The sequence below is a fragment of the Manacus candei genome, unplaced genomic scaffold (genome assembly GCF_025592945.1).
Source record: "Manacus candei isolate 608988 ecotype Guabito, Panama unplaced genomic scaffold, ASM2559294v1 h1tg000065l, whole genome shotgun sequence".
Lineage (NCBI taxonomy): Eukaryota > Metazoa > Chordata > Aves > Passeriformes > Pipridae > Manacus > Manacus candei.
The window spans coordinates 2,863,045-2,883,633 of record NW_026138113.1 but is presented as its reverse complement, the minus strand read 5'-3'; the positions used below and the strand labels follow the sequence as shown (position 1 = coordinate 2,883,633).

Sequence of the window (20,589 nt, the reverse complement as noted above, 5' to 3'; positions counted from 1 at the left end):
ATAATCACTAAATCCAACTGCTAATCCAGCACTGCCAAGCCCAGCACTGAACTCTGTCCCTAAGTGCCACATCTGCATGTCTTTTAAATACCCCCAGGGATGGTGTCTCAACCACACAAAAAAAAGAGCCTAATCCTTGTAGGTCTTAGGAGCTCTAAATACAAAAAAAATATGAATACATTGAAATTGTTTCGGAGGAATAAAAAAAGCATTTTTGCATTCCTGGCATAACTTATAACTCAAAGAAAGTTATATATACCTATCTATTAGCAACAACTTAAACTTACATTTTCTGCATCATTTTGACTGCATTACTTAATCTGAAGGCAAATGTGTATCACTTCCCCAGAACTGCAGATGTTATAAATCTTCCTTTTAAAAGTAATCCTCCATCAACTCAGAAAATGTATATACACTTAATATTTTCCTTGCACTTTAACTGTAATATTAGAAGACCATACATAACATGTAGATGACAATTTCTCAGTGAAAATATTTTAAAACTAAGCCTATGCTTACCTGATTTGAAAATCTCATGCTCACATTCCGCTGGTCTTGGGGAGCTACGTACCGTCCAATAGGGTCCAGATCCTTAGGACTTATTAACTTGTCAGCTGAAAGTAAGTGATAATAAAAATACAGAATGACTTAAGTACCTTCAGCAGCTTTTGTGAAAAAGGCATGCTAACTTATTTGATGGAGTTGGTTCTGCTGCTACAACCCTTGTTTTGGATCAATGACTTACAGATCAAAAGGATATTCTGCAAAATTAAGAATCAGATATTGTAAAAAAAACCCAATTAAATTGATTTGAAATCAAGCCATTTCTACATGGAGTTTTTTACACGGGAGGAAAAAAGTCCACCTAAAAATTCATTATTTTAACCTTCTCCTGAAAAAAAATTAAGTATTTCAATAAAAGTATGCTATTGAAAAATTTCAACGAATTCCTCGAATAAAGGTTCATAATCTACTATGAGCCACTATACCCTTCAAATAAGCATTCTACCAAAGTTGCAATTTGCCATGAAACTCTCCAAACTTTATTTATTTCTGCTACTGAGTAGGCCACAATGCATTTTCATTTCTTTTATATAGAAGTCAACAATTTTTTACCCTATTCTTAAAAGCCTCCACACTGGATAACAAGCTATCAATCTAAAAAAGAAATGACTCATGACTCCGTTCAGCTGCAAGAGAAAACCAGCACTGCCTTGATAAGAATGTTTCTGAACACTGTACCACGTAGTAAATGAAGACTACAGTTTATAAACTCAAAATATGTCTACTGAAGGTTATAAGTGTTAGGAAAGAAGAGAATAAATAGATGGTACAGTGGCAAGAAGATGCTCAGGCAGCAGTGAAGGGCCCTGGCTGGGCAGTTCAGCATGGAAGCTGTGCTGGAGATGTTGGTGCCAGGAGCTCTGCCAGCTACTGGATACTGCCCTGTCCTCAGCCTTTGCTGGTTCAGCATGGCTGCACTCCTGCCAGGACAGGCCCCCGTTCCTCTGCTCTGCTCCTGCAGGGTCACAATCCACGGGCACAAAACCAGCAAAGCTAGATTATAAAAAAATCACCATGGACAAATCATTTATATACTGACACATGAGTTACCAGATCATACATCAGGAAATCAGTCATCTAAGCTCCAGACCACACAGAATTCTTATGCTGGCTAAAGGAATGGAAGTTACTCAATTTATGTGTAATGCAATAAAATTGATTAACCAAACGATTGCAAGATCAATGGGCTATGCATCAGTTCTTAAAAGCTAGAGCAGTTTCCAGGATACATGTTCTATTCCCACTGTTTTTTACATTGATTTATGTTGCTTAGTAATTAAAATATAAGGTCAGAATAATTTAATATTTAAAATAACTATATCAATAGACTATTATAAAATATAACTTCAATATTTACAATTTTTTTTTAAAATAGGATCTCAGTGAATATTCATCACCATTATTACAAATACAAGTGTATTAGAATGCAAAAGCAGAGATTTCTTTGTTAGCTCACTATCTGCAGCAGCAGCAGCTGACAACATTTAATCCATTTGGTCTACACTGTAAGAAATATTAAAAATCTTATTAAAACTAAGACTCGTAACCTAGTTCTAGGCAGCACTGAATCCACAGAACAAGATACAAAAATTATAAGGAAAAGGAAAGGAAAGGTAAGAGAGCTACTAAATGAAAGCCTGAGTGAATTTTCAGTTGCATGAAAAAGCTGAATGCCTGGCATTCCTTTCCCTTGTTTCAAAATGAGGACCTTATCATAAAGGTTTTACAAACCTCCTCATCCAACGTAAGGAGGAAATTATATGAAAAATAGCATTATCATCTGCAAAAACATGCTTTTTTTTTTCATAAACAATTTTTTCAGTTGCATAAACATGTGATGCCCTCCAATAGGCATCTGACACGCAGACACTTTCACTGCCTGTTACTCAGAGTGTTTATAAGCAGGACCCAAATTTTGACCTCCCTTCTGTGGGAGGCAGAGAGATGTGTAAGAATTGACTCTGTTTCATGTTGCTGTATTTAGAAAACTTTGGAGTGCAAGAGGCAGAGCCCAGGCCCCGAGACAGCAGAGGAATCTAAAGGGTGATGTCGTGTGCTCGCCTACACAGTAGGAGCAAGGAGGCTGAACAAATACAAATTAATTGCTACCCTTGAGGCAACACAGTGATTTCTGAATGGATGATGAAATGGGAAAACAGTACCTTCCCAGATATCAAAGTATTTGGAGTCAGGCTTCCACTTAATTAGCAACCACCAACAAGCAAAGTAACACTTTCACCAAGGATGAGACTGTTAGTCAGGCAGGTTTTCATCCAGAAAGGAACAAAATGGAATGCAGCAGTTATAAATTAGTATGAATAAATGGAGTTCCTGATATAACAACCACCAAAATGTTGAAATTTTGAATATTTGGGAAAAAAAAGAGGGTGAATGAAAGTAGTGAATACAGTGGAGAGAAAGTTTTAAAACAATAAAGGAAACAGCAACTAATGACAACATTTCAAAAAGAGATTTAGCACAACTATTTTTTAAAAAAGCAATGTGTAAGAATGCTCAGCAAAGAACTGAAACACAAGAATGTTATGTCACACAAACAAAATTTAGCAAATTATAAATACAATTTATTTAACCAGCATTCTGCAGGTACAGAAATACACAAATATTAGTACAAGATCAATACTAGCAGAATTAATACAGTATTCCTACACACACACTTGAGGATTACTTGACTAATATTTTTAAAGGTTAAATTCATTTTTTTTAATTAACAATAAGATTGCCTGCATTTATTTTAAAGCATTGGCTGAAAAAGGAATTATGCAAGGAATACAGTGAAAGCAAACAGGTGGAGCACCAGACAGGCTCTGTCCCTCCATACTCGAAGATACATCCACTGTTCTTGCCAAGTCTCGAATTTTTAAACCCCCCTTCAGCGTTTCTCATTTTTACTACCAACAGCCTGTTTCCCTTTACAGTGTTCACAGAAGAAAGTTTCTAGAACTCAATTTACTGATTACCAGGTAAATGCTGATCCTGTTAAAATAAACTGATATATCTTGCCCCTAAAAGGAATACTAAATAAAAAAAAACAAGTGTGAAGATTTTTCTGGCTTAATCATTCTTTTTGCATTAGCCTTTAATAAAATCATTTCAAGTGAGACCAAGAGTTCATTTGTGACTGAAATTCACCATAACAATCTTCAGTGGTCAAACTTTAGAAAAGAAACTAGATGAGCAATTGAAAGTACATTTCAAAGGATAAAAATAACACAGGCTGAATAAATTATTAACTTTCTCTGAGACTGCAACTATTCAAAGTTTAAACTTTTCGTGCCTAAAGCAGTAAATAATTTGAATTAAACGCTATAAATCACTTACAAACATCACTGTACAGGTGCAGCTGATATAGTTAATCCAGAAAGCATCACATTAATATACTTTGTTATGAAGAAAAGGAAATAAGAAGAAAAGCTAGGAAAAGAAACAGCAAAAAAAATAGATCTATCATGTTTAAAAGATTTTCAGTAATCTATGAAATATTCCACTAAGCTTCACAGTATGTTGCATGCAGCATAAAAATGAGAAGACTTTTAAAAAGTAATTTTTGTTCATCATGTAAGTAGAAAAGCACAAGACACACATTCCACTCACAGTCCATTCAAAACTCAAGCCACTGTTTTCGTTCAGATTCAGAAAACCATGATCAAGACACAGTCAAAACCTGAGAGCACCTGCTCAGGCTCTTACCCAGGAGTTTGGCAATGATGTACATGGCCTGGCCCCACAGGAACAACTTCCCATCCCGGCCATTGTTACTGGGAAACCGTCTCTGACTGCCAGGGTTCTTCTTTTCCATTTCAACAAAATCAGCTGGCACATAGTAATACTTGGGCACAACAGGACAGCCTGGGATTTTTAAAATAAACAGTAAGTAAGTCATCACTTCCCTCATTATTTGACTGGAGTCCCCCAATAAAACTGAATCCAAAATAGGAAAAATTACACCTTAGTAACAGTTTGATTGAACAGAGATGGATGTCATTCACTATCCTCTCTCAAAACCACAAGCAGTGTAGGAAACCCAGGGCAATATTAAACTACTTCATATTTCACCAAACTTTTCCTCAGAATTTCTTCCAGAATACATATGTTGTCTGTGCAGCATCTTACTGTGCAAATTGAAAATAAAACAATTCACCTAAAGCAAAACTCAGTTCAGGTAACAAACCACAACCAAAAGCAATGAAAGCTGGGTCACAGTGAAACACTTGGGGTGTTTTGCCCTGCAGTTAACACATGCTCAGTCTCAGGCAACTTTTTAAAATTAAAATCCTGGTCAAAAATAGTCAACTTGGGTTTGCATACTTTTATTACTTAAATGCTTAAAACTAGCACTTGAATTTTGAAACATCATGAATCAAAACAGCATAACTTCTTCACTGAAAGATAATATACCTTCTATCTAGAATTATGCCACAGGTATTGCTGATCATTGTAGATCAATAACCTTTATTTCCACACTTTTTAAGTAATTTAGAAACATAATGACAAATGATTGACCTAATTATATGAAATAGAAATGCAAATTAATATGCTTCCTGCAAAACTAAATTTTACCTTAGTATTGCTTTAGTTTGAATTTATTTGGATAAAGAACTGGTGATAAACAGAATAAAGCTGCAGTGTCTGGCTACGTGCTGAGACAAAAAATTGCTGGCAAGAAGCAGAGAAAAAAGTGGAAAAACGAGAGTTATTAGAGATAGAATATTCAAATGAGTGAGGTATAAAGCACACCCAGAAAGTTTAAGATGGGATATTTGTGATGACATTCAACAAAAGAAACCATTTAGCATCCATGAAACTTCACATATTCATTAACAGTCAGAAAAAAACAAGGACTAGCAAGGTCAGAAAATTTGTTACATAATGAAAACTCGGTAAGGAAATGTTTGTTTTTCTTATAGAAACTAGTTCACTTCAACAAGTTTAAAGAACAAGTCAGACTAAAATACTCCACATCTACCTGTGTAACTGTACCACAGATGTAAGAACAGGTGACTAAAATGCTGAGTTTTAAAATTGGATTGTCAGTATATTGAAGCTTGTTCTGTTCTCTGGCCATTTCTTTTCCTCCCACTCAAACTTATGGTCTTTTTCTTTTTTTTAACTGAATTTTGGATGAATGAGCCTGTAAGCCATCAATAGCCTCGTCTGCAGTGCCACAAACATTCTGGAGTGCACAAATTAAGCAAGAGAATATTTATATTAGAATGCTGCCATTTTCCCTGCTCTAAGCTAGAACCAATGTCATATGCATGTAGTAAATTATTTTTTAAATCTTGTGAAATTAAGTGACAATGAAAGATGAGAGTAACTCTCAATTGTATCCAGGTGGAACACTGAAACAACCTAACTTGGCAGTTACTATTTGCCAGGAAAGTCAAAGTGAATAATGTAAATTGTAAAAAATGAAGCAGGGGAGGAGTGAGTGGGTACAGTATAAAACTTATATCAGCATCAGCAGCATTTTTCCAGACAATGTTACTTTTGTTATCACACTTTATGATGTAATGTATCTACTACATAAAAGAGATTATTTTAGTATCAGTATTATGCCATGGAGAAACATATTGATATTTTTACTTCTCCTTTGCTCTGACCATAATATACATTAATAGGGAAGTCAGTATTTTAATTATTTCAGATAAATAAAAAGCTACAAGTGTTTCAGAGAATGATTTCCAGATAATACCTTCAGGTGTATGTTGAAGCAAAGGGTCCAGAAGATCCTGATATTCCTTTACCTGTGCAGGATTTCCTTTAAAAACGCCTAAAAATAACCAAACAATAATTGATTTAATGGAAGAAATAATTTTTTCATGAGCCTAATGTTCATATAAGAAAAAGAAATAACAATCTAGTGCTTATTTTTCAAAACTAAATATTTTTTCAAACTGTTTAGTATCTACACAGAAGTAAAAGACTAAACTGTATATCCTCACTTATTGCTACAGCTAAATCTCACAGGGATCATGAATCAGGTGTTCTGTTAGTAGCTTAAACTGAAATAAATGTCAAGTTACATGGGATAGTAAAGCTGGGAACTTACAGGGGGCAGGACCCGGACACAGACAACCAGCCCAGCTCACTGTAAAGAACTTCCTCAATTATAGCAGAACAAAGAGGCAGAGCTCATGTGCCTGTGTGGACACAAAGCCTCATTCTAAATACTGAGAGCAGAGTTGCAAACTGATCTAGATGAGAGTTGCCCAGAAATCCCATTAAATAAATACAAAAGAAATTTGAAGTAGCAAATTGAATCTCTCCAAAGATTTTTTGATGGAATGTTACATCTGTAAGTTATACAGGTATTATATCACCATATTACAGAGACTGAGAATTGCTGACACACCTCAAGATTAAATAAAGCAGTCAACTCTCTGATGCTGCTTCTGGGGAGACACTGGTATGTTTGGGAGTACCAGTACCTTAAATGGTTTTTTTTAGCAGAACTTCCCAAAATGAATCTGATCAACACTAACATGACCAGTGCTAAGTTCATCAAAAGTTCTTAAGTGAAAATATATATCAACAATACCAAAACCATTTCTGCTCATCCAGCAAAAACTGTATCACTTTGACAAGCACTGTCCCATTGTCATACAGGTAACAAAACCCAGCTACCAGAAGTTACCTGGATATTTAGTTGCTTAATACAATTTGCAGAAAAGGCTTTCTTTTGTAGTCTGTGTGTTGGATGGGCAAATAGGCTTACAGCTAAAGCACTATTCACAATGCAGCAGTTTGAGGGGTCTCTTTAATGCTTTCATTACAGAGATATTCCCCTGTAATCTGCTCCTCCCATTCCATTGTCTTTTTGCAGTCTGTTTACACTTCAAATTTTGCATTAAGGAAACCTGTGGATTTGGAGATATTTGCACAAAATCTACTAACAGAATTGGTCTATTTGCTAAAAGTGTGGTCCAGGAAGAAAGGACACGTATGTGCAAAGTATTTTTTACTCTTTTTTGTATACAAGAAGAGTAAAATGCTTCTTTTATTCTTCTGATAACTTCAGTTAAAGATCACTACCTTTTTCTTCTTCCCAAAACTGCAAGTGGGCAGCATTAAATGTCAGTGGCTTTCTCCTCAGTTTTGGGCCTCACTCTTTGAAAAACATCAAGCACTCCTTTAGAAATATCAATTGTGAAACCTTATTGTATCTTCAAACACAATATTTTAATCTGTGGCTGGCCACAGAGGAGTCGAGGCAGACAGCATATTTCTATGCCTCTCACTATCTTTATTTGAAAACTATTTAACATACTACAGAGGGGGGAAAAAAGAAAAAAAAAAGGTCAGATTTTAATCCATTTAAAAATCTTTTTGACAGTTGTAACCCTACTAATTTGCTTAATCAGACTTCTGTTCTATCGAAGTTTTAGCTTCCATCCTGAATCATCCCCTGAACTTCTTTGGTGTGTCTCCTATCCTCAAGACGAGGTTTAGGTAGTGGTGTTTTTGCTGCTGTTGTGATTTTATGCTGTTTTTTTTTTAATTCAGTCAGACTGACTGTGAAAAATTGTGGCCTTTTCTGGTTCACTATCTTCTTTCTGAATTCTGTTTCAATTTCCACTCAATATTCAACTTGAAAAGACCTGCTGCAACATTCAGTGTGTCAATGTGTTCTCTCTTCCACTTCCTTTTCTCTTGTGTGCTGCTGCAAAGGTTTGATATACTGTGAAAGATTTTTAGACTTAAAAGGCAATGCAGGACAATGTCACAGATTGAACCTTTTAAAACACCCTTGTCAAGTCCTATTCTAAAAACAGGTCACCACAGGTTGGGGTGCTTGGGGGTTTTTAACCCAGGAGGCAGAACTCTCAATGAGATATTTAGTGTCACTGCATTATGGTTTATTTTCACAGGACAGGAAAATTTTGTCTCTTTCTTTTAAGAGCTCATCTCTCTAATGCCTTTCAAGGACAGGGATGTAAAGCTACACTTACCATCAATGATCATGAAAATAAAAAAAAGAGGGAATTCACACTCAATGCCATCAAAAAGCTGAAAAGAAGAAAAATTCAGACATTTCATCATTTTCATTGAAGGAAATATATCTGAATAATTCTGTTGAATAATTTCTAAGCAACAAAAGACAATCATAAAAGCAAAAACATTTTAGAATGTCAGTTTGTCATTTAGGTTACCACTCCTTAATCCTATGGCTACTTTAACTGTGCCTTTATATCTGCTGTGGCTCATTCTCAAGCAGAATATTTAAATAACCTACTTTGTAATTTTTCATAGAGAAACTATGGGGGGAAAAAAAAGAAATAAATTTTCATTTAGATAACCTTTACTGATAAATATTGTGATCAAAAGCAAAATTGTTTTCTATGCACTCAGACTGTAGTCAGCTGTGAAATTAAATGAAATGATAAATAATTTCCTTATTTGTTATGTGAAATCAACTGTACCCTAAATGTAAATGAAAGCACATTCATTACAAAACAAACCAAGACTCACTTGCTGACTTAGCAATCTCTGAAAACTGCACATGCAAATTACAAAATGCATCTCCTTTACTTAAAGCAATTAGGCATCACTGGGCAATTCAAATTACAATTACTGCAGAGGGGTGTCTGGCTTGGCTTTGTTTTCTTTTGGGGCGTTGTGAGGATTTTGTTTTGTTTGGCTTTGGGGTTCATTTTCTTTTTCAAGTACTGCCTAAACATTTTGGGAAACCACACTCTGTCCCTAAGGTCACAGGTCAAGTATTCCTCTACCTTGATCTCTGCTGGTTTGTAGTAGCGCCGGGTTCTGTCCTCCAGGGCTGTTCTGTACCCATCTCTCAGAAACCTTTTAAACCCATATTTTCCTTTCAGTTTTCTGACAATTTTATCTAGTGTTTGACCAAACAAAACCTCATCATCCAAAGCAAATGCTGGGTAACTAAGACAGGGCAAAAGGGCTGCATCAGTATTCTGTAGGAGGAGAGGGAGAAATAGGATGTTACACATTTAATTAGATTCCTGACAATTATTTGATGCACAAAGACTGTTTAACTTACTAAGTGAAATATAAGATAATGTTCCAAACTTATCTTTATCAGAATCCTAGTACTAACATACTAAAATAAGGTGCAAAATAAAACTTCTAAAGAGACATCAGGATAAACTACAACCCAAATATCCAGACAGAGGATTTAAAAGAGAACTCTGACTCAGAATCTGACCTGCTTTACAGTTGATAATGTGCAGGCATAAGTGAAAACATTCTAAAACTTTGTGTTTTGTTGTTGGATTTTTTTTTTTAAATATATCCTCCAGGTTATTCCTGGAAGAAATACAAACATTTGGGTATCATATGCTCAAAAGAATCACAAATATTTTATAAAGGTGCTGTGATTAAATTATCATTTCTGAACATCTTTTTCAGGAATAGTCTTCAGGTGCTTCAACAAACAAGCTTATCTGATTAACAATTAAGAGGATAAGGGAATAATTCCAGGAGAAAATATGAGCAACCTTCTCAAGAACCATGTGCACCTATCATAAATTAAAAACATAGAAAAATTACTAACCAGTGCATCACCATTACAGGTAAGCTTACAGAAACACAAAAGAGTATTCTCTTCTGCTGACATATTCAAGATATTCAAGTGTTAAAAATAACATGTTTTTGCCAATATGACTGACATGAACCCATAAAAAGAAGAAAAGGACACAAAGATTCCTTCTATGGGATAAGTAAGTAAGCTGTGAAATCAGCTTCTGCTGGAATATTTCAAGTCTCCAGCAAATAACAAACAGCAAGAGTTATAAAAGACCATTTGACTATAAAAAAAGTAGCTGACAGTGTCTTTTATTTTGATTATCCAGCATTACAACTCTTCCATAATTCTTACCCACAATAAGTAAACTATTAACGTTGAAGATTATAACAGTCTGTTTCATGAACAAAAATGCTCTTACGTCCAAGAACATACAAAAAAGCAGAACTCTATTAACACTCATTTTAAATTACTGATTTTCAAAACCCAAATTCACCTTTGATGGTAGCAGTGAAATAGATCTTTTTTTAACTAATCTATACTTATGTCGCTTAGATTTACTCACTGAGGAAATACATTTGTAACGGTGGTTTATAACAACAAGAAATTGTCTATATTCAGTAATTTATGATAAGCCAACCTTAAAGGCTTTTTTCCTAGACAAAAGAAAGAATTAAAGCTAAAACAAAAAGTGTTTCAAAAACGCAGGCACAGAGTGTACAGTGGAAACTAGGCCAAAAGGAAAACAATCACCAAGACTGCAAAACTTCAGTTATTTCCAATTTTATTTTACAATTGTTTAGGAAGCTCCCAAGATGCTACTATTCTAACCTATGTATTAACAAAATAAAGAACCCCACTGTAATTCTACTTCAGAAAAACAACTACAGCACAGTGACACTTAAGAAGCAAAAATTTAACACCTTCCCAGCAAATTCCCATCCTTATCAAGCAGAACATAAGGGCCATCTTGCAACTAAGAATTCACATCCATTCATTTTCTCCACAGTCTGTCGAGGAGAATTTTATTTAATTACTTACATGAGACCTTGACTCTCGGGGCAGCAGCGAACACAGAGTCTGCCTGTTACGATTATGGGCATCAAAATCCACAAATATAACAGACCAAGAGCAGCCCTGTAAACACATTACATTTGTTTAATGGAAAGGGAAGAAGGTTAGCTTATTCTGGGGAAACTAATTGGTTCTGTGTTTTATTTGGGTTATGCTGTCATAGTCTGGTATTCTGCTGGTAATTTCAGTCAGAAAATATAACATCGAGTTGAAAATAATTTGGATTTTTAAACTCATTTAAGTATAGCCAAAATGAGATGATTTTATCTGTATCTATTATAATACTGATTATCAATTATATGATTCATTCAGGCTATTAACCCTTCCATTAATTCTTGAAAAATAACAACTGTATTAAGGACAAACAAAAAGAGTAGCTGTCCTTCCCTGTGACTGCAGGAAATGTTCCAAATAGTGATGTTGAATATTTCATTACAAGGCAGTTAGAACACATATTCAGCATAGAGGTACTGCTTAGACATTCAGCAGAGGTACTGCTTTGGAAAAGGGCTTCCATAGCAAACAAAAATTGTCTGCTTTTCAGTTATTGTAAGGTCTGCATTATTAACATCTACTCCTTGCAAAATCTATTTCCTAATAATATTCTGTAATTCTACACTGTATCTGTCACCTTTTTGATACCTCCTGAAACACTCAGAAAAATTCCCATATCTGAGACACCTTTTAAACACAATCAACAGCATTTAGAATTATTACCAGTAGGCAACTTCTTGCAAACTCAATGTAGTTTGTTAATGAAGAGGTGTCTTCATATACATTCCAACTGATACTGAATCTCAGAACCACCCCACTGGAGGACACATTCAATGCCAACTCATTCCATTATGGTCATAAACATCAGACCACGAGTTTTCATAAATCCACCAAATTTCTCCTAAAAAGCACTGTTTCTTTGGTACACTACTCTCCCAGGGAGACTGTTCCAGAACCCTCCCTTTCTAATTATTAAATACTTTCATTTCCAATTAAGTGTCTCCAGAAGTAGTTGGCCACCTTTCTTTGGGTGTCAGTACTACCACCCACTGAGATGCCTTTCCAGAGGGTTTTTTCTGACTCACTCTTTAGCTGCACTCTAATTATACATAGTTATCATACAAATACTCAGCTTTTGCTTTACTAGGCTAAACAAAATGTTTTTTCCACTGTGCCCATGGAAAATAATCTCTGTTTTCTTAATCATTCTAGTAAGATATATACTGAATAGTGCTAAGAATGCACACAAATAATCACATTTGCTTTGATGATTTGTTAATTTACTTTCTTCCTAATCCAGACTCTGATTATTCACAAATCTCTAAATTCATCTACAAGCTCTGAACACAGCCTGCCTACACATGTGCATCTGCAGTTTCAAATTCTGTGCTACACTGAATAATTCTTTGGGGATTCAAAAGCAAGCTAAACCCACAAGCATCTCATCTTACAAATGAACTATTTTTCACTTCTCTAAAGACTGTAAAGTTCTGGAGTAAGGACACATTACAAAGGCTTGATTTATTTAAAAAAAATAAAATTGTTTTTAATATAGGATATATAGCTCATAAACAAACAAGTGATTACACTCTGACTAGGTCAGACTTCAAACATGTTTATCTTGTCACAAGCTGTCTGTCACCCCAGCAGTGATTTATGCAGGTTATACTGGTGCAGTTGCAGGTACAAACAAATCTCTCTTGAGGGGCTCAACAGGATTTCTCAAAGCTGTTGGAACACAGCTGGAGTTAAGCACAAAGGCAAACTCTGCCATAGACTGAAGGTCAAAATGGTTTCTGTTTATGCCAACTAAATATCTCAGAAATAAATTCTCAAAGCATAACTGGTCTTGCTTCAGCAATTTATTCATCCATTTCAGAATTTAGTAAAAAATAATTTGAAAAAAACCCAGCAGCTGCATTTACTGGTGCTTTAAACTGTTGGGAAGGTAAAGATTACACATAAATGTTATTTCTGAAATACAATGCATGTATAATGTCTGATCATTACTGAAGATCCTTACTAGCTCCTAGTCCTTAACACGTCATCCATTTTAAAAGCTGATGTCAAGTATCTTCCATTTGTACATTTTCTAAACCATTAATTTCAAAGAATATTCTTTTATTTTAGCTACAGACTACTGTAGGTATAATACCAAAAAGAAAGATGCACAAGTCAGATATAAAACTCTCAGAAAAGGCTTGCTTTCCTAATTCATCCAAACCATGTGAAAGATTGAAAAAAGATTTTACAGCTATGCCACATATTGAAATTAAAAACCAGTAAAACAGTGGGATCATATAAAAGTAGTTTCTTTAAAGTCTTAATCAAAAACATAAGGGAAGTAGACAAAAGTAAGGTACTGTTTGTAGGTAGAAGAATACTCTATCATCAAGAGATACAGTCCTGAAGGAAAAAAAATGTTTTGGCAACAAAGTTCTTGTTCAGACTAAGCTGGAACCATTATAGAATTTTTTTTAAGGAAATAAAAAAAGTAATTCTTGATAGTAAGGGCACAGTGATTTTATCTGACAAATTCTCTACCAGTCAGTTTGCAAACCAACTTTTTTAAAGCTGGAATCTAAAACTGCCCAACTCACAGTCTAAACCATTACTGCTAAAAAAAAAAAGGAGAGAAAACAAACACATTTATTACCTGATTTCCAAAGAGATTGAAACCATTAATTGCTTCTAAAGCTGCTTTTGCCAGCCCCACGGAGCTGAGGAGAAAACAAAACAAAATCCCAGAGGTATCATAATTCAAGCCCAGGCTAAAATTTAACACATTTGCCAGCTTTCAGAGCTATGATCTTCTCTTGATTCGAATTTTGTGCTTAACCTTTATGTTACTAAAATGATGACACAGCAAATTTGGGGTTGTTTTGGCTTTTTTCCTTTTTTCTCTCAAACACTATTCAGCATTTTTATTTGTCTTCAAATGGCACAGACCATCTGGAAAAAGTGCTTTTGCTCTCACCTTGCTACCAGACATCTGGTATTATGTATCTCAAGGTCTTGCTAGTAGTTTATTGACAGAGGATTTACTTCAGCACAATTTTTCAACCCAGCTCTCAAGCACTGAAGTTTAAAAGACTGATTTCTAGCTTTCCATATAATAAAAGAACTCATCAATCTGGATTCAGAACAGAAGGGTTTTCTGATGTCAACCATACAGTGATACATCTTTTATTTCACTTACTCCATGGCTAATATCTATCACAAACAAAACAAGACCCAAAAATACTATCAACAAGCTTTCAAGTAAGCAGGTTCACATTTAAAGATATTATGCACTAAAATCACTAGATCATATAATTTAAAAACAAATTACATATTAATTTATTACCAATTATGTAAATTATACAGTACAAATAAAAATATACACTTTAACAAAGTCTTTTCTTTAAGAAAGTGTAGTTTTATACTTTCCTTGTGAGTATTTAAACAAAAAATAGTGGCAAAGAAACATTCTTCTCTTTTTCTCAGTTTTAAAGAATACATAATTATATCAGCCAATTTCACTTACATCCATTCAACTGCAGTGAGGAGCTGAAGCATTAACATACACAGAAACTATTGCATTTTTGGCATGACGTTTAAGGTCACAGGGCATCAGAAAGTAAAATATTAAATGAGCCAGTGTGGCAGGACAGTCCACCCTGAACTGACCTAAAATCCAGTAATGCACACTATGCAAGCCATCATGCAGGCCATCATGCAAGCTATCATGCAAGTTCAGCTGCTGCTGCCAGGGTGCTGTCTTGGTGTTAAATTATGCTAAAACCATCCTGGTTCACCAGACTTCCAATATACACCCATTTTTTGAAACAAGATGTGGCAGATAAGCTAGCCTGTGAGCTTGTAAACCTGGGACTACCAGTCCATCACTTTATAACTGTAAAAGCCCAGTCCAAACTCCCATATAGCAGATTGTTCCACACACTCCCCTGAAGTGTGGAGCTTCTCCCGTGAAGCAGAGATGCCTCTTCATGGTTACTGCCCAGGGGTTAAGAGAGAGAGAGAGATCTGCCTGCTAGCCTGTATGGTGAGTTATATCAATCTCTACTTAAAGATTGTTTCTTTTGCTAGCTTCGATACAAGTGCTTTAATATAATTGTTTTGTCACAGTGCAATATATTACTTCATTATATAATACTCTACTAGTAGATTTTTTAGCTTTTACACTGTGTAGTAAATAATTCTGGTTAGGATCTTTTGTCTGTTCACTTGTTTGTTAATTTGTCATAATAAATAATTCATTTACATAAATCTTTCTGTTTTGCCATCACTAAAACCTGTGGGACAAAGTGGTTTAATCATACCTCTATAATTCCTTTCAATTTAAACTGCTAACACAGTCCAAGGCTAAGATGGGATTCAGCCACATCTAAACTCTTCCCTGAGAAGGAGTTTAGAAAGCAAGGGAGCCCTTTCTGCACCTCGGGACTCACCAGTAAGGCTTTGCTTTTAAAACCTTTGTCTAAGCTGTCCACTCTCCTGTGACAGCTAGTTCCCAACAGTGCTACAGTTTAAAAACATAATACATAACACTCTCAGATTTCTGACAGCTCTATTGAACACAAACAGGCAAGGCAGAGAAAGGCCCTTGCACTTCCTATTGAGTGGTGACATACAAGTGTAGGAACTAGAAACACTGGAGAGGTTCAGCTAATTAAACAAACACCTTTCACATTCTCTTAGGCAATCTGGTAAAACAGAGTCAAAGCATCCAGTAAAACAAAGCTTACTGTAATTCTCCCTACATCATTCATGAAACTAAAATTTTAAGTTACACCTTTGTCTCCCCTGAACTGCATTTCCTCTGACCAATGCGCCTTGAGCTGCCCCTGCTTCAGTTGTACATGAACTACAAAAGGATTTTACTTCACTGACAACCCATATGCTATCCCTACATCTGTCCCATTACACAGAGTTTATAACTCACTAACATTCCCAACTTCTGTCTAAGAGGAGTTTTGACAGTATTGACAAACAGCTTCATTGTCCCCCACAAAAAGACTTAGAGCAATCAAATGGTCAGAAACCGGCAAACAGGGACTGTGCTTTAATCTTTATTCTTCTATACTCCATGAAGCATTTTGGGATCAAAGCAAGCCTTACCTTACTGTAAATAAATTTATTTGTCCCATTAATGTAAAGTATGAAATTTCAAGTGTTTACTAATCTATATTTTAAATATGGGATTTAATTACAATTACACAGAAAATACTGAAAATAATGAAAAAATACAAGGCAGTCACAAAATTTTGTTTTTTAAGTACTACATTTACCTTTGCTGGTTTTAATGGTAGAAATACTTTAGATACTGATTTCACACTTTTATCATTTATAAACCTCCATCTTCCTTTCTGAAACACTGCCAGAAATAGTACTCATGGGACTCAATTCTAATTGGTTCAACAAGAGAAAGCTGACCAGCTTAACTACATCCTGCTCCGAGCAGCTGCCATCAAACAGTGCTGAAATCCCTCAGTTTTGTGTCTTCTGATGATAAAAGCTTTTAGTACTGGAGAATATCACAAAGAAATAAACTGAACTCAGAAGTACTGTGGATATAATTATTTCTCTGGCTTTGTTTCAAATACCTAAACAAAAAAGTAGTTGTTCTAAAAATTGCTCTATTCCAATTATCACCTACCAATTAACCAAACAAATGGGCATGATGACTCAGAACAGAACTTTTTAGAGGAATTAAGTAGTATTACCAAATTGCATATACAGAAAATGAAAATCAGAAATCCTGCACACTGCAGTCTGTATCTCACGTTAAAACTTAATTCTTCTTTTCCCTTTCAAGTAACAGTTCTAATACCAACAGTCCTACATTTTCAGAGAGAAAAGTTACTGACAAAAGCTAGAGAAGTAATAAATGTTCTAGAATATTCAAATGTTCAACTGTATTCAGATAATGTAAAACTACTCAATCTGCCTACAAAATAGGCAAAATTCAAGACATATGTATTCCCTCCTTGAAATCATCTGTATTTTACATAGTCATTATTCTACAATAATGTTTACCATAAATGATGAGCATTTTTCTACCCCTAGTTATTCAAAGCCCCTGGAGATTTCTCTACTCTCACAAATATTACTTGCAAGTGACCATATAAATCTCTCAACATTACCAAGCATTCCCTTCCCCAAAGACACACTTACTACTTAGATTACCAGAGGTTTCATGGGTAAATCACAGGAGGAAGTTACTTTAAAAGAAAAAAAAGTCTGAGAAGAGCCTTCATACCAAGTATGTCTTCAAAAGAGTGAACAAACAAACAACACAGCACACTTCAGGATTGTGATCACACTTCAGACACTCGTTTCATTCCTACTGATTAATGCCCTCCTGTCGGGCAAATTACAAGAGAGGATTGATAATAAACATTATGCTCGTGTCTTTGTAGAGAAAATACATTCTTCATACTCTATAATTTAGTAACAGAAGAAATAGGTTGTTTTAACAGTATGAATTAATGGCAAAATGTATTTTAATAAATGTTCCTTCCTCCACTCAGCAACCCACCATAAACATACTGTATTAACATGCAGGACTCAATGCCCAGAGAAAAAGGTTCTTACTTTGAGATGGTCCTAAAGAAAACCTAACTCAAACTCTCCAGAAATATTCCTCTGAAAATTTCACAGGATCATTAAGTCATCAGCTGTAAGGAACACATGGAACTCATCTAATCCTCTAGGAAACCACACTTCAAGCCAGATGTGATAACCAAGACCGATTCAAGTAAACCACAGCCTCATCCAGACAAGTCTCAAAAACCTCCAGTGATGGAGATTCCATAATTTCTTTTGAGTATTCAGTTCTGGTCCTTCACTGTGTGTCAAATGAAAAGATTTCTTCCTCATGTCCACACTGAACCTCACCAGGTGCAATCTTAAGACTTTACTGTAGCTGCCCATTATTGTGATGTGGCAAGGATTATCAAGAGCAGACTTGTAATCATAATACTAATACATTTGACCTTGAGCTACAATTAGGGCAGGGGAAGGTGAGACTAACCTAGAGAAACTGTACTTCCAGCTTGCTAAAAAATATTTAGTAAATGCACTTAAACATCATTCGTAATTCCCAGTAACTTCTGTTAGATTCACTCTTCTCAGTAAAATATCTAGGGGCAAACACTAAAATTTTAATATTCTTAGCAACTGCTAATCAAAATACACCTCGAAGCATATACATCTCTAATCCTCCTCCCATTCAGCTGCTTGCCTCCATCCAAGTGCTGTGCATTTGAACTGGGACATCAAACACCACAGAGGATGCTAAAAATAAGTAAACAAGAAAAAAAATCCTCCATCAGTAATAATAATTTTCTAACTATATAAATCAAAATAGAGCAAGGAAGAACAGCACTATAGCAATATAACACCTGCTCTGCAGAGAAGAGCAGGATTGAGGCTCTGCAGTCCCAGACTCGGGATATGAAGATGCTGCACTTCGGCAATTTCATTTCTCTCACAGCACATATGGGAGATGTCAAAGACGTTTTGCAGAGGTATCAGCAGATGCCTGGAGAACAGCTTGATCAAATGCTTACAGGACAAATTCATTTTTCAGAAGTTCAGCCGCTCAGGAAGGGGATCACACTGCAATAAAAGCTGTTACAAATCCCGCCTCTGAACCAATAAAAGGCGTCAATTTGCACACATCAGTGCAGACCTGCTCCACAGAGTGTTCTGCTACTTATCATTTATTATAAGTGTTTTGAGCTGTACTAAGATGGAATACCAAGACTGTGAAGGTTTAAAATATCTGCATCTTTTAACATAGGCCACAATTTTACAGCTACTATTCATAGACTCCCTATTATATAATATCTTCTTTACAAAGAAAGCCTCTTTCTTTGTATGTAGATTTACAGTGTAGGTTTGGAGGATCAGGAGGACACTAAACACTGAAATTAAGAGACTGGCTTGGGGTCCATAATCACTGAAGACACACATACACCATTTGTTAGTAGACCTGATGGTTGTAATTGCTTCATCAATTTAAAAAAAGTTGGTTTTTAGAGCTCTCTTTGGTAGATTCACTACACCACGAGCATAACAAAGTACATAGAATATCTTAGCATACCCAGGGCTTTCCTCAATAATATCTAAATACATCTTTTGATGCATGTTCCTCTTCCATTTTTTCTGATTTATGAGAACAAGGGAAATTGCCTACCAGCTTTCTACAGCAAAGCAGAGTATCAACGTGCACACAAAGAAAGATAAATAGGGGCAATACTTGTTTCAGATGACCAAAGTCTACTTCTTAAATTAGGACCAAGCTCTGTGCTTCCTTTTGTGTTAGTTCAATGATCTGTTAGATTGGCTCAGTCCATCTCACAGAACTTCACCTTTGAGAAACCAACCTATAAATGTCAGTCTAGATTAAGACAGAACAACAAGCCCATTTCCATCTGCTTAAAAGATGTTCTGTTTTCCCTGGAGGAAATTCACATACTGAACAACCAGAATGCTGCAAACAACTGGAGACACAGGAGTTTATGTTCCTTTTGCACATTTGCACAAGGTGAGATGTGGAAGGAAGTATATGATTCTCTACATGAATGCTCATATAGTCTGCCATTTGACAATTTTACACAGGAGGAAAAAAACCCCAGCAAACAAATAAAGCAGATCATATAACATCAATTTTGATTTTTTCAGTTCTCATATTGGTACAAAGGTTCTATAAAAGCCCTGGAAAAAAAAAACAAACTAAATTAAGTGTTTTGCTATAATAGCATGTAATTAGACCTATAGGTTAAAATATATGTGACTGTATGTGGACTCAGAAAAAAACTTCCATTCTCAAATAAGAACACACATTCACTGGCAATATTGAAAACTGGAAGAAACACATGTATTCTTTGCAAGCCCTTGGTAATTAGGATGATCAACAATATTTTAAAAATCCTAAGATATCCAAGCTATAGCCATTTTTATGAATAATAAAACCTCAGAAGTCAAGAAGTGAAGAAAATAACAGTAACACTAGAAAAGTCAAGCTGTCAGATTACAGACTTGATCCTTCAAGACAGACAGCACATAAGCAATTCCACTTAAGTGAACAGGACCACTATAACATTAAAATGTTAAGAACATTGCTAACTGTCTGTTGGGACAGGGATCAGAATGTCCAGTTGCTTGTAGCATCTGAGGAACCTGGAAAAAGGCTTGGCACTGGGCTGGCCTCCAGCATCCAGCAGCTCCTTCCCACCATGGTGGAGATGAGAAAATCTAGACTCGTGATTCAACACCTTTTTAAAGCAGGGTATTCCTAACCATTCTTGTGAATCCAAACTATTGCATGTGCCTAAAGGGTCTGAACAGTTCTGAACACAATTTTCAGAATTATATGCATGCAGCTGCACATAATTATTGGAATTTGAATAATACTCAAGCAGCCAAGCATC

The 20,589-nt window shown here is 35.5% G+C and overlaps 1 protein-coding gene across 4 annotated transcripts in view; it reads right to left on the bottom strand.

Annotated features, from left to right (window-relative positions):
• The window catches only part of PHKB (phosphorylase kinase regulatory subunit beta), a 68,171-nt gene that overhangs the window by 28,186 nt on the left and 19,396 nt on the right, over nt 1-20,589 (bottom strand). For all 4 annotated transcript variants that reach the window (XM_051805574.1, XM_051805576.1, XM_051805575.1 and 1 more), the window contains 7 exons: nt 13,806-13,869; nt 11,123-11,218; nt 9,315-9,512; nt 8,535-8,592; nt 6,278-6,355; nt 4,273-4,431; nt 520-614 (listed from right to left, as the gene is read on the bottom strand). In XM_051805574.1, coding sequence (XP_051661534.1) covers nt 520-614; nt 4,273-4,431; nt 6,278-6,355; nt 8,535-8,592; nt 9,315-9,512; nt 11,123-11,218; nt 13,806-13,869 — 748 coding nt within the window. The remainder of the gene's footprint in view (nt 1-519; nt 615-4,272; nt 4,432-6,277; nt 6,356-8,534; nt 8,593-9,314; nt 9,513-11,122; nt 11,219-13,805; nt 13,870-20,589) is intronic.